This window comes from Phyllopteryx taeniolatus, chromosome 1, assembly GCF_024500385.1.
Source record: "Phyllopteryx taeniolatus isolate TA_2022b chromosome 1, UOR_Ptae_1.2, whole genome shotgun sequence".
Taxonomy (NCBI): Eukaryota; Metazoa; Chordata; class Actinopteri; order Syngnathiformes; family Syngnathidae; genus Phyllopteryx; species Phyllopteryx taeniolatus.
In genome coordinates this window covers 46,272,186-46,284,566 of record NC_084502.1, presented here as the reverse complement: position 1 = coordinate 46,284,566, position 12,381 = coordinate 46,272,186, and the positions used below count along the sequence as shown (strand labels likewise).

Here is a 12,381-nt window from a genome sequence, read left to right as displayed (position 1 = left end):
CCAAATCTGAGACAATGGTCCTCAGTCAGAAAAGGGTGGCGTGCCCTCTCCAGGTCAGGGACGAGATCGTGCCCCAAGTGGAGGAGTTCAAGTATCTTGGGGCCTTGTTCACAAGTGAGAGAAGAATGGAAAGGGAGATCGGTGTAGTGAGGCTTCATTCAAATCTTGCTAGCAGTTTCAACACTACACACTGCACCTTAACAGGATGGATAGGAGTGCAACAGGGGTGGAAAGGACCATAACAGTGTAAATTTCCTAACATTAATGCAATTGATTAATATAATTTCCACCCTGTCAGGTTTAATTAAGTAATATAATTTCCCCACCTATGGGCGGCACAGTGCACGGCTGGTTAGCACAGTTCCGAGGACCTGGGTTCAAATCCGGCCTCACCTGTGTAGAGTTTGCATGTTCTTCCCATGCCTGCGTGGGTTTTCTTCGGCACGACTGGTTAGCACAGTTCCGAGGACCTGGGTTCAAATCCGGCCTCACCTGTGTAGAGTTTGCATGTTCTTCCCATCCCTGCGTGGGTTTTCTCCAGGTGCTCTGGTTCCCCCCCCACATCCCAAAAACATGCACGGTAGGTTAATTGGAGACTTTAACGTGTCCGTAGGTATGAATGTGAGTGCAAATGTTTTTTGCTTTTTTTTGTACCCTGCGATTGGCTTGCAACCAGTTCAGTGTACCCCGCCTCCTGTCCGCAGTGAGCTGGGATAGGCTCCAGCATACCCATGACGCTGGTGAGGAAAAGCGGTGTAGAAAATGGATGGATGGATGGATGGATGGAATTTCCCCCCTGTTAAATTTAACAGGATGGGATTTTTTTCCCACTCAAATTAGCCATTGCGCTGTGAATCAAATCTAGTTTCAGCTAGGTATCAATTCACAAAAATCTTTAACTTAGTATATTTATCAAACAAGTTTGTGATTTAAAAAATAATTGTTTACTTTTATCATAATTTAACTCAATAGCTCAGAAGCTTAAGAGTATGGTAAAGATCATAAAAATTTAAAAAAACAGCACAGAAAGTTTATACTTTGCACAGAAAGTTTATACTTTGCATCTTTAAGTTCCCTCAATGTCATATCTGCAATGTGGATACATGGGAACTGTTTTTTTTTTTTTCTTGAGCGAAAAACCACCACAGACTAATAGGATGGAATGGGATATTGGGGTCAGCCAATAAAGACATAAATCTAAACAATAATGCAGTTGTATCTCTATTTAATGACACTTATATTTCAAATATGTCTCTCTGAATTTTGCCTTGGGGACATCATTTTAAAGGGACATCGAGGGAAAACATGTTAATCGCCACTGAAAAAAAAAAAAAACATTTTACATGCATGATTTTGTTTTCATGATAGAAGAAAGGCAACAATCTACAATAAAATGTTTTCATAATAAACATTTATTTATCCTTAACTATTGCAAGTCTTTTCATTGGGACGGAAAAGGCACCAATCAGGAATGACCTATGAACGACCAAAATCACGTCCCGCCCTCATTACCATGGTAACCGCCCTTTGGCTTCTCCAATTTCGCTACAATAGTCTTGATTCCAATTTAGCAATAACAATATCGTACGATACAATATGCGCTGTCCATAATTTCAATTCTATTTGCGCAAGTTTGACTCAGATCTCAAGGAACATGTACATTGTACTGCATTGATGACCACATCAACAGCCAATCAGAGTGCCAATTGAAGGGGATATACCAACAGGGGACGCGATGAAAGGGGCTAATGATAAGCTAGTAAAACTGCAGAGGGGAGCACGAATACGGCGCAAGACACGACAAAACAAGCTTCTTCTGGGGAAACTCCCTTCGGACCCATGGGAAATAGGGAATCACTGTTACGATAATCCAATCATCCACCACTTGACTAAAATAATGTCGTCAAAAACATGATCACTGACAGCCATAATGCCAAACACTGTATTTTAATAAATTGAAGGAGCGATGTGGGGAAAGGTGACGTAAGACATGGAGCTGCAGGAATGCTCGCACATGCGCAGAAAAAAGCTGGCAAGCGGGAACCGTTGCCAGGAAATCAGACGCCCTGCGAACGCCATCTTGGCTCTATCATCAGTGAAGCATTATGGGTCGCTTCGCGGGGCGCCATTTTGGCTCACCGGGTTCTTGGGAGACAGATTTGTGGAACTCGGAGCGACTGGCAGCATCCGACTATAACGGTGGACGTAGCGTTTGATGTATTGGATGCAATTTCGGCCTTCATAAGAAGCAAGACTCCAAAGTGGAGATCCTCTGCTTGGGTTCGGGGAGCGGATTACCTATCCATACGATATGTTAGGGTAGGGTAAACCGTCTGAGATACAGGGCGTACACAGTGCAATCAAGACAGGAGCCAACCGGCTGTTCCGTCGTCAGCTAGTCCATTAACCCAGAAATCCAAGCATTTTCCATAGCTCCGTTAGCTTGCGGTGAAGCTCAGCACTTTGGTCCGATCTGGAAGACTTTGTGGATTTTGCCGATGGAGTCAAATACTTTGCACCGTATTTCGATAAAATAACGCTGACCCGAGTCATGCAATTGTTTCATTGCATAGGAGGAAAATCTCCAACCCTTGTAGTCTGGTCTGTGGTTCCTGTTGAGCTAGCCCGCTAGCTGGCTAGCCCGCTCACCGGGATATCTGTACCAGAGAAGGTGGGGCGGGCGAACTTGGAGTCTTGACTGGCCGACGCATTTCATCTTCATCGCATTTGGGACATACGTTTCCAGTGTCAACGACCTACAATAATAACTCCTACATTAATTAAGTGTCCGAAACCATTGCTCCCGCTTTTGCCTTTGCACCATGGCGGACGACGATGTGCTTTTCGAGGATGTCTACGAGTTGTGTGAAGTGATTGGCAAGTGAGTACAGACAGCACATGTTCATCTTTGTTGTTTATAACTATTTTGCATTATATTCCTTCTGCCGCAACATTGTATTTCATATTTGATGTCGACACGCTTTCTTGCTTCTTGTTTGAGTCTGGCATCTCTTCATGTTATTCCTAGTACGATAGTGGCATCATCACTACATCCCCTTCGTGTGTGTGGGCATGCAAAATGGATCATGTGACTGCAAATTTAGGGCCCAATGACAGGATTACAATGCTTAGTTTGCAACTGCCATGTCTGCCCACTCAGCGGAGGCCAGTTGTCAGAGGAGACATTAGAAAGCAACTGCAAAGTGTGTTTCTTTTAAACTAAAGCGACATATGGGCGCACCAACCCCAAACCACCTGGAATTTTAACTTTGTTCCTTTGTGGTGAAAGTTGGCTTAGACTTAAGTTGTGGACAGGACCTTCCCGCCCCTTGGAAGTGCCACTCACTTTAGGAGATCTTCAGATCATTACAACTATGCTTTACACGATCAGGATTTTTGGGACCAATCAGCGAGTTTAAATAACCGATCACCGATCCGATCACAAGATGGAGGAATGCGTCTATTTTAATGACCTGTTCATTTACTGTATATACTTGTGTACCTAATTACTCAAAAAATTCTATTTACAATAAAGAATGTATCTTTGGTCCTCTATTTATGCCAGTGAGGCATAGGGACAGACAGAACAAATGAATGGTCTTCTATTAGATGGCAGGAAGCAAATACAGTAATTAATGTATCGACTTTTTGTGACCTTTTTTTTGTTTGTGGGTGTGCCATGAGATTTTTCAATTATAAAATATGTTCCTTGGCTCCAAAAGGTTGGAAATCACTGCCCTAGTCAGATCGTGTATTGTAATCAGTCAGGTCAAACCAACATGACAGAAATAATGGGTGCTAACTTACTGTAATTAAATTACTTTATTTTTAATTAAATGACTTCACCCACACCGAAACTTTAGAGCATGATTCGACAGAACGGCGGCATGTTTACGTCCAACTGTTCGTGCTAGCAGTAGCTTGTTAGGCTAGATAACGTTTTGTTGCCTGCTTGCGAGCTGTATCGTATTAAAAGTATGGGAACATACCTCAAGCAAGCCTCAAACGAACATCCTCTCCTCTCCTGAGCACCGGTGACCACCAACACACATTTTTCCCCATTTCGTTCTTTCAAACACAGCGCGATCCACTCTTGTTGTCACGGTAACGAGTGTATCTGGTTGCATTTGAGTTGACAAGATAAAGCCCACTGATCGTAAAAAACGGGATGCGGTGGTATCTGAATAAAAGGTTTTATTGCAGTAGTCTGACATAGTGCAAGCGTGAAAGAGCAAATTTGTCTTGTAGTCTGATCCGGGCATTACGTGTTGACTGTCTCAGACGGGTGTCTGTTTCACACCGCTGACAGTTTTTTATTTTTTTATTTTTATTTTTTAAATAACTTTATTGACCGTCAGATATTTACAGGTCTACGTCAAAAGACGTGCGACAAGGCTAAAAATAAAATAGCTTTTGGATTCAAATATACTGTGCATGATGGCGACTCGGAGTAAATGTCTTTCGTGGAGCCGATCAATGACGCCTTTTGCGGAGCATTGATCGGATCGACGAATTATGACATTTCAGCCGATCAGCATAAAATGCTAATTATCGGCCGATACCGATAAGGCCGATAAAATTGGTGTAAAGTCTAATTACAGCTGTAGTTTTGCACATTGGACACTTAGACACGAGGCCCTGCAGCTTACCTGTGTTTTCTGGTTCCTGTTTTGGTCACTAATTCAAGGAACGCCCTGGAAAACTACCCTTAAATTCCACAAGCTAGTTCATGAATGAATTTGGTTTAGAAGACAAGAGTGGGCGGTGATAGCTTTGCAGTAACTTTGCTGTGGAATTAAGGCTATTACAGGGCAAGATTGTTAGAATATTTTTTTTTTTTTTGTGAAAATTAAGTTGATGGATCAATGTGTTGAGTTCTGGTGTCTTGAGATTCTGTGTTTCCGGAATAAAAAAGGGATAATTTTTCCTGAGCCCAGATGTGTGAGAGGAAGGCTGTCTGGGAGCAGATCAATCAGCAGAGTGGGATGGCCTTGAGGCTGAGGGTATAAATGATGTCAGCAGGCCTTGGCAGCATCACTCTTTTCCCAGTTTGGTCTTTCATCTCTCACTCCAGTAGGGACAATGAAACCTGATAATTGCAGTTTTAAAATTTGTTTTGGGGGGGGGGTACGAGACATATCTGGTTGATTTGTAGATTTCATTCTGTTCCTTTGTCTTTGGCGCTCACTGTAACATTGCACTGGTCACACACATTTTTCTGCTGCATATCAATGCAAAACTGCCTTCCCTAAGATTTTCTATATGTGGCTTGAAAGTGAGTGAGTTATCAACTAAGACACCTAAGTATTTATACATATTGTGTCCCTCTGTTTCATCGCCCTCAAGAATGGACACTGTGGGAATCATTCGAGGCAGTTTTTTACAGATAGAAAACAACATAAGCTTTTTTTTATCCTCACTGAGGAAAAAAAACTGTTGAATTGTGTTGGACAGCTACAAAAGCTTTCTGCAAAGATTCGACAGCCTGAGCAAGAGTTGATCCATAGCAGTAAATCACAGTTGTTTGCATCAGACGCATTTAGACCTAAAGGCCTCTTTATACTCTCACGCTCTTGCGGGCGACAGTGCCCACATTGCATCACGTGACCGACTCATTGGGCCGCACGGCCCCTATTCGACACCTGATGCGCACATGGCACAAATTGTAGCCGCACGCAGAATGCTGCGGAGATGTTCTCTCGTGATTGGTCCGTTTTAGTCATATGCTGTGATAACGTGCTCAGCTACTCAGCCGCACATACCACCTACGCCGCCGCCTTCTTGATTGATTTTTGCAATATAATTAAACGTGTCATCTCGGTTCATTTGTTCTGGCAGGCACTGTTCCACGCTCGCCATTGTTGTTGCTTTGGTCCTTGTTCCGGAAAGTAAAAATGACTACCGGAATTGGCCATAAAATGCAGAAGAAACTCCACCCTGTGGTGTCCTAGCCAATACCAGCTGTAGTGACACCCCCGACTTGGAGAACTGCAGCACATTTTCAAAACGCCGCGCGTGGGTTGGCCTCAAGTATAAAGGCGAACTGCGCGCGGGATAGCCACAGTGACGTCAGCGCGGTCGTTGCCCGCACGAGTATAAAGAAGCCTTAAGTCATTGATACAAATCACAAATAAGAGAGGGCCCAATACAGAATGCTGTGGTACCCCCTTGTGGACAGTAACAAATTAAGCACATACCATCTTAATTAATGCAGTGGGACCTTCTGCTGAGGTAATTTGAAAACCAAGCAACTGTTTGCTCTGAAAATACACAGTGATGCAAGCTAATATTTAAAATATCGTCTTCAATGGTCTCAACCACTTTTGACAAATCAATAAAAAAGGATGTACAGTGTTGTTTTTTGTGCGACAGTTATGTCATTTACCAGTTTCATTACTGCTGTGACGGTACAGTTTTTTTTTCTGAAGCCAGATTGATATGTTGATAGAATGTCACGAAAACTCCTTTACTTGGTCCATAACGAGCTTCTAGAATTTTGGCACAAATTGAGAGGTTTAATATTACGCTGTAATTTGTCAAAATTGCAGGGGCACGACCTTTTAATAATGCGAGGACAAAAGCTGATTTCCAAAGAGAAGCTTTATCAATTTTTATTTCTACTGTGACATTAAAAAAGGATTGTTAGAGCTCTGCCACAAAGTCCGCTGCAAGTTTTAAAAAGTAAGGATCTATCAAATCGGGACCGTAAGGTTTTTTTTTTATGATCTAATGTTTTAAGGGGTAAAGGGGAACTTCCTGCACAGAAAAAAGGTACAAGATTAAAAGGGTCCCCAGTGTAAGTTGTAAAAATTGTGCAGGGTTTCACAGAGGCAGTTCCAAGAGAGTCAAACAAAGAGGGACAAAGGGAGTTTTTATAAAATTCTTATTAAAACAGTTGAACCCTATTGTATAGAGGAGTAGAGTCGTTTAAAATATAGGTAGGTAGAGTGCTTTTACGCAACAGTGTACCAGTAGGAACATTTAAAAATCCGTTTGTATTTACTGTATATTTGAAGAACTCTAAATTGCTTTCATTCAGATCTGACTTCAGCTCAAGCAGATTACTATCTATAGTAGCATTTATTTACTTTGAACCTGCTGTTTGGACCACACTAACACAGTGACGTATGTTAGCCACAGTGAGGGAATGCAAAACTGCAGCTCAAAGCAAAATATTATTTTTTTTTTCCCCCCTCTCTCTTCATGTTGAGTCTGAAGCTGCATGTGTTCTGTCTGTTTAGGCTTGAACAGGAAATCGAGGCGCTCAAAGGAAAGTGCCCTCATGTCCAGCACAGCAGTTTACAACAAAAAAGCCTGTCACCCAGTCTTAGATTTAAAGTATAAAGGAGACCTCTGTAATGATTTGTTAAATTCTGGCAAGTGTTTGATGACTGCTGTTGTCCCGATGTGAAGATCATGTCAGCGTTTTATATGAACCCACAGCTGCGGTGATGTCAGCATGACATGTGGCCTCTGCGCTCCCTCAGACACACGTTCTCTCTTACACTTGTCTTTTTGATTCCTGCATAAATTAGTGGGCATGACTAGACTATTTCATATCATACATTTAAATTAGGGTTTGATGTATACATTGTAAATAATACCTCTTCCCCCAGCTGCATGTAGTTTTCCCCATTCGTAAATTGATTTTCACTGCATTCCCCATTATTTAGTCATCATTGCAAATGGGCAGGCAGTGTTGCCCAACCCTCATTACTTGATGGCAGTAATGAGTTTTATTGACACATTACATATTAGCATCTTCCATTAGACCACTCGCTGGCTTTTGAGATACTGTTGCAAAGGGATGCACAGCTGCTATAGCACTTTACCCCCTGTGGGCAAAGGTCAATATAGTTGTCAGATCATCACCACGGTACCTCGTGGGATCTAGCGTTTTGCTGACCAAACTGTTCACATACTTAATACTTTGTTTACATGGTTCAGAGAGAAATGGCAATCAGAGGAAACTTTAAAAACTCACCAAATGTACTTTTGACAGGTTTGTCTACACAGTAAATGGTAAATGGCTGTCTACTTTCACACTCAATAGGTCATCTGCCTACCAAACTACACTATATTGCCAAAGGTATTCGCTCACCCATCCAAATAATCGGAATCAGGTATTCCAATCATTTCCATTGCTGTAGGCGTTTAAAATATGGCACCTGGGCATGCAGACTGTTTTTACAAACATTTGTGAAATAATGGTTTGCTCTCATGAATTCCAGCGTGGAACTGTGATAGGATGCCACCTGTGCAACAATTCCAGTAGTGAAATTTCCATGGTTCCAATATTCCGCAGTCGACTGTCCGCTGTATTATAAGAACATGTAAGCGTTTGCGAACGACAGCAACTCAGCCATCAAGAGGTAGGCCACGTAAACTGATGGAAAGGATGCTGAGGCGCTTAGTGCGAAAAGGTCGCCAACTCTCTGCAACTCTCAAACACTACAGATCTCCAAATCACGTGGCCTTCAGATTAGCTAAAGAACAGTGCGCAGAGCACTTCATGGAATGGGTTTCCATGGCCGAACAGCTGCATCCAAGCCATACATCACTAAGTGCAATGTAAAGCGTCGGCTGCAGTGGTGTAAAGCACGTGGCCACTAGAGTGACAATCACGCTTCTCCGTCTGGCAATCTGATGGACAAGTCTGGGTTGCCAGGAGAACGGTACTTGTCTGACTGCATTGTGCCAACTAAGGTTTCGTGGAGGGGGGATTATGGTGTGGGGTTGTTTTTCAGCAGCTGAACTTGGCCCTTTTGTTACAGTAAATGGAACTCTGAATGCCTCAGCATACCAAGAGATTTTGGACAATGCCATGCTCCCAACATTGTGGGAACAGTTTGGAGCTGGCCCCTTCTTCTTCCAGCATGACTGTGCACCAGTGGACAAAGCAAGGTCCATAAAGACATGGATGACAGAGTCTGGTGTGGATGAATTTGATTGTCCTGCACAGAGTCCGGACTTCAACCTGATAGAACATCTTTGGGATGAATTAGAGTGTTTTATACTTTATACTCGCGCTGGCGGCGACCACGGTGACGTCACTGCGGCCATCCCGCGCGTAGTTTGCCTTTATACTCGAGTGCAACCCACGCGCGGAGTTTTGAAAATGTATTGCAATTCACCTCCAAGTCGGGGGTGTTGCTATGGCTGGTATTGGCTAGGACACCACAGGGTGGAGTTTCCTCTTCATTTTTTTTGGGCCATTTCCGGTAGCTGTTTTTACTTTCCTTTCAGTAACAAGGAACAAAGCAACATCAATGGCGACCGTGGAACAGTGTCTCCTAGAACAAATGGATCTAGATGACCAGATGATACGTTTAATTATGGCAGCGGCGTAGATGGTATGTCGAACCATGGGGCACGCTGAGTATGTCATCACAGCATGTGACTAAAACGGCCCAATCACGAGAGATGATCTCCGCGTTCTACGCGGAGCAACAATATTTGCCGTGTGCGCGTCAAGCTACGCAGAGGGGCCGCGTTGGCCAATTCGTCGGTCACGTGATGCAATACGGGCGTTGTTGGCCGTGCGAGCGCGGGAGTATAAAGAGGCCTTTAGACCCAGGCCTTCTCGTCCAACATCAGTGTGTGACCTCACAAATGCACTTCTGGAAGAATGGTCCAAAATTTCCATAAACACACTCCTAAACCTTGTGGACACCCTTTCCAGAAGAGTTGAAGGTGTAATAGCTTCAAAGGGTGGACTGATGTCATATTGAATTTGATGGATTAGGAATCAGATGTCACTTAAATTCATATGTGAGTCAAGGCAGGTGAATATTTTTGGCAATATAGTGCATGTTAGGAAGCACATCAACAATATCCGCCATCTCCTTTGCTACCATTGTTGTGGTCTCCCTTGCACATGTCCCTGTACTAATGCTTTTATTTCAGTATTTATAGCTGTGTGGCATACTACTGCTCTGAAATTCTCTTGGCAACAGTATGGAGAAACGTCCATATGCCAAACCTTCCACATTGCTATTGGCACACCATTATGAACACAAGAGTTCTGACTACGTACACACTCATGCGTAGGTGTCTGATTAAGTTTGTGTTTATTGTAGGGGACCCTTTAGTGTGGTGCGCCGCTGCATCAACAGGGACACGGGCCAGCAGTTTGCTGTAAAGATCGTCGACGTGGCCAGCTTCACCTCTAGCCCTGGCCTCAGCACTGAAGGTGAGAAAGTGTGCAGACCTTGTTGCCGTGCTTATATTTAAACCTTGGGCCTTGTGCACCTGGAACACCATATGGGCATGGTACAACCAATCTGGACACATGGGCAATGAATTTGAAGTTTCCAGAAATGACACTTTGATGGCCAAATCTGTGTGTCAGATAGGTTGAAGGGGCAGGACCCACCTCGTGTGTTTGCATGCATGTTAAAATAATAGGCATGTGAGTGTGCGTTGGCTCACACAATCTACCATCTGGAATGCCTGTCAGGGATCAGGTTGGGGGCCAGTAACAACAGCGAGAGAGGGAAATGACTCTGGGGAGGAGAAATGCTAACAATCTCTGGAGACTTGGGTTGTTTCAATATTGAAATCAACATAAATTATCTAAAATTGTAGGTTATTTTCACGATTCTAAAACCTGCCGTACACAGAGCAACACGGTAAAAGCTGACTGAACTTGTTTTTATGAGTCAGCCACTGGTTTTAGTGCAAATCACTGTTGCATGATGTTGCAATTTCGCAAAAGTTACAGCCAATCAAATATTCACATGACCTTTCACCCCAAAAAAAAAAATCAATGTTTATGTGTTTTTGAGCGTAAGACAAGGCTATCTGGCGACTGCATACGGTGGGGGGGAGGAGGGGAGATGATACAGGTAACCAATGGTATGGTCTGTACATCACTTTTTGGGCCATGGTTCGCTACATTTTTGGTACAAGTTTTGTGCATGAAGAGAACTGTTTTTTCTTTCTCAAAATAATTTCTTTATTTTGCTTGGCAGCATAAACTGCATTTTATTCAGGTATGTGCGAAACAATTTTAATATTGAGGGAAAGTCCATTTATTTCAATAATTTGTTTCAAAAAGTTAAACTTGTTATATTTGTTCACCACAGGCAAAGTGAAATATTTAAAGCAGTGGTTCTTAACCTGGGTTCGGTGAGGCAGTCGCTGGGGTTCAACGCCGGACTCAACACACACCGTGTGTGTATGTATGCGTAACAGCCTTTTTAGACTGCATTTTGAATGGAGGTTTCATGCCGTTCAAAACGCAACGCTGCGTCAAGGTGGGCGTTTGCGGCCCTGCGCCTCGAGTTGAAATACTTTTTCTTTTTAAACTCTTTATTTAACATTTCAACAATGCACTTGAGTTGAGTAACATTGCTGCTACACCAGACAGCACATCCAATAATAAAAAAGAGCCCAAAAAATTTTCGAGGATTGTAGAAATAAAGAAAAGGAACAGAGTTTGTTGTGAATTTTCAACGAACCCTCTTATATTTTTCACTCTTTGTTATAGTGCAGCCATACTACAGCCATTTGCAGCCATGTTCATCTCCCCCCCCCATTAATGTACACACAGCACCCTATATTGACAGAAAAAAAACAGAATTGTTGATATTTTTGCCATTTTATTAAAAAAGAAAAACTAAAATACCACACAGCCATAAGTATTCAGACCCTTTGCTGTGACACTCATATATTTAACTCGGGTGCTGTCCATTTCTTCTGATCATCCTTGAGATGGTTCGACACCTTCAGTGGAGTCCAGCTGTTTAATTATACTGATTGGTCTTGATTAGGAATATAAGACCGTACAGCTCACAGTGCATGTCAGAGCAAATGAGAATCACTATGTCAAAGGAACTGCTTGAAGAGCTCAGAGACAGAATTGTGGCAAGGCACATATCTGGCCAAGGTTACAAAAACATTTCTGATGCACTTATGGTTCCTAAGGGCACAGTGGCCTCCATAATCTTTAAATGGGAGACGTTGGGGACAACAAGAACCCTTCCGAGAGCTGGGCATCCGGCCAAACTGAGCAATTGGGGGAGAAGAGCCTTCGTGAGAGAGGTAAAGAAGAACCCAAAGATCACTGTGACTAAGTTCCAGAGATGCAGTCGGGAGATGGGAGAAAGTTCTCGAAAGTCAACCATCACTCCAGCCCTCCACCAGTCGGGTTATTTTCGGCAGAGTGGCCTGACGGAAGCCTCTCCTCAGTGCAAGACACAGGAAAGCCCGCATGGAGTTTGCTAAAAACACCTGAAGGATGGTGATAAATACGATTCGCTGGTGTTGTGAGACCAAGTAAGAACTTTTTGGCCTTAATTATAAGTGGTATGTGTGGAGAAAACCAGGCACTGCTCATCACCTGTCCAACAGTGAAGCATGGTGGTGGCAGCATCATGC

General features: G+C 43.1%; 1 protein-coding gene across 9 annotated transcripts in view; it reads left to right on the top strand.

The window, feature by feature from the left end:
• Positions 1-2,018: 2,018 nt before the first annotated feature.
• LOC133489307 (peripheral plasma membrane protein CASK) overlaps positions 2,019-12,381 on the top strand; it is an 83,206-nt gene continuing 72,843 nt past the window's right edge. For 2 of the 9 annotated variants that reach the window (XM_061798268.1, XM_061798260.1), the window contains exons 1-2: positions 2,019-2,881; positions 10,080-10,192. In XM_061798268.1, coding sequence (XP_061654252.1) covers positions 2,823-2,881; positions 10,080-10,192 — 172 coding nt within the window. In that variant the 5' untranslated portion in view covers positions 2,019-2,822. The remainder of the gene's footprint in view (positions 2,882-10,079; positions 10,193-12,381) is intronic. The other 7 variants (XM_061798320.1, XM_061798331.1, XM_061798295.1 and 4 more) reach the window with 5 other exon arrangements.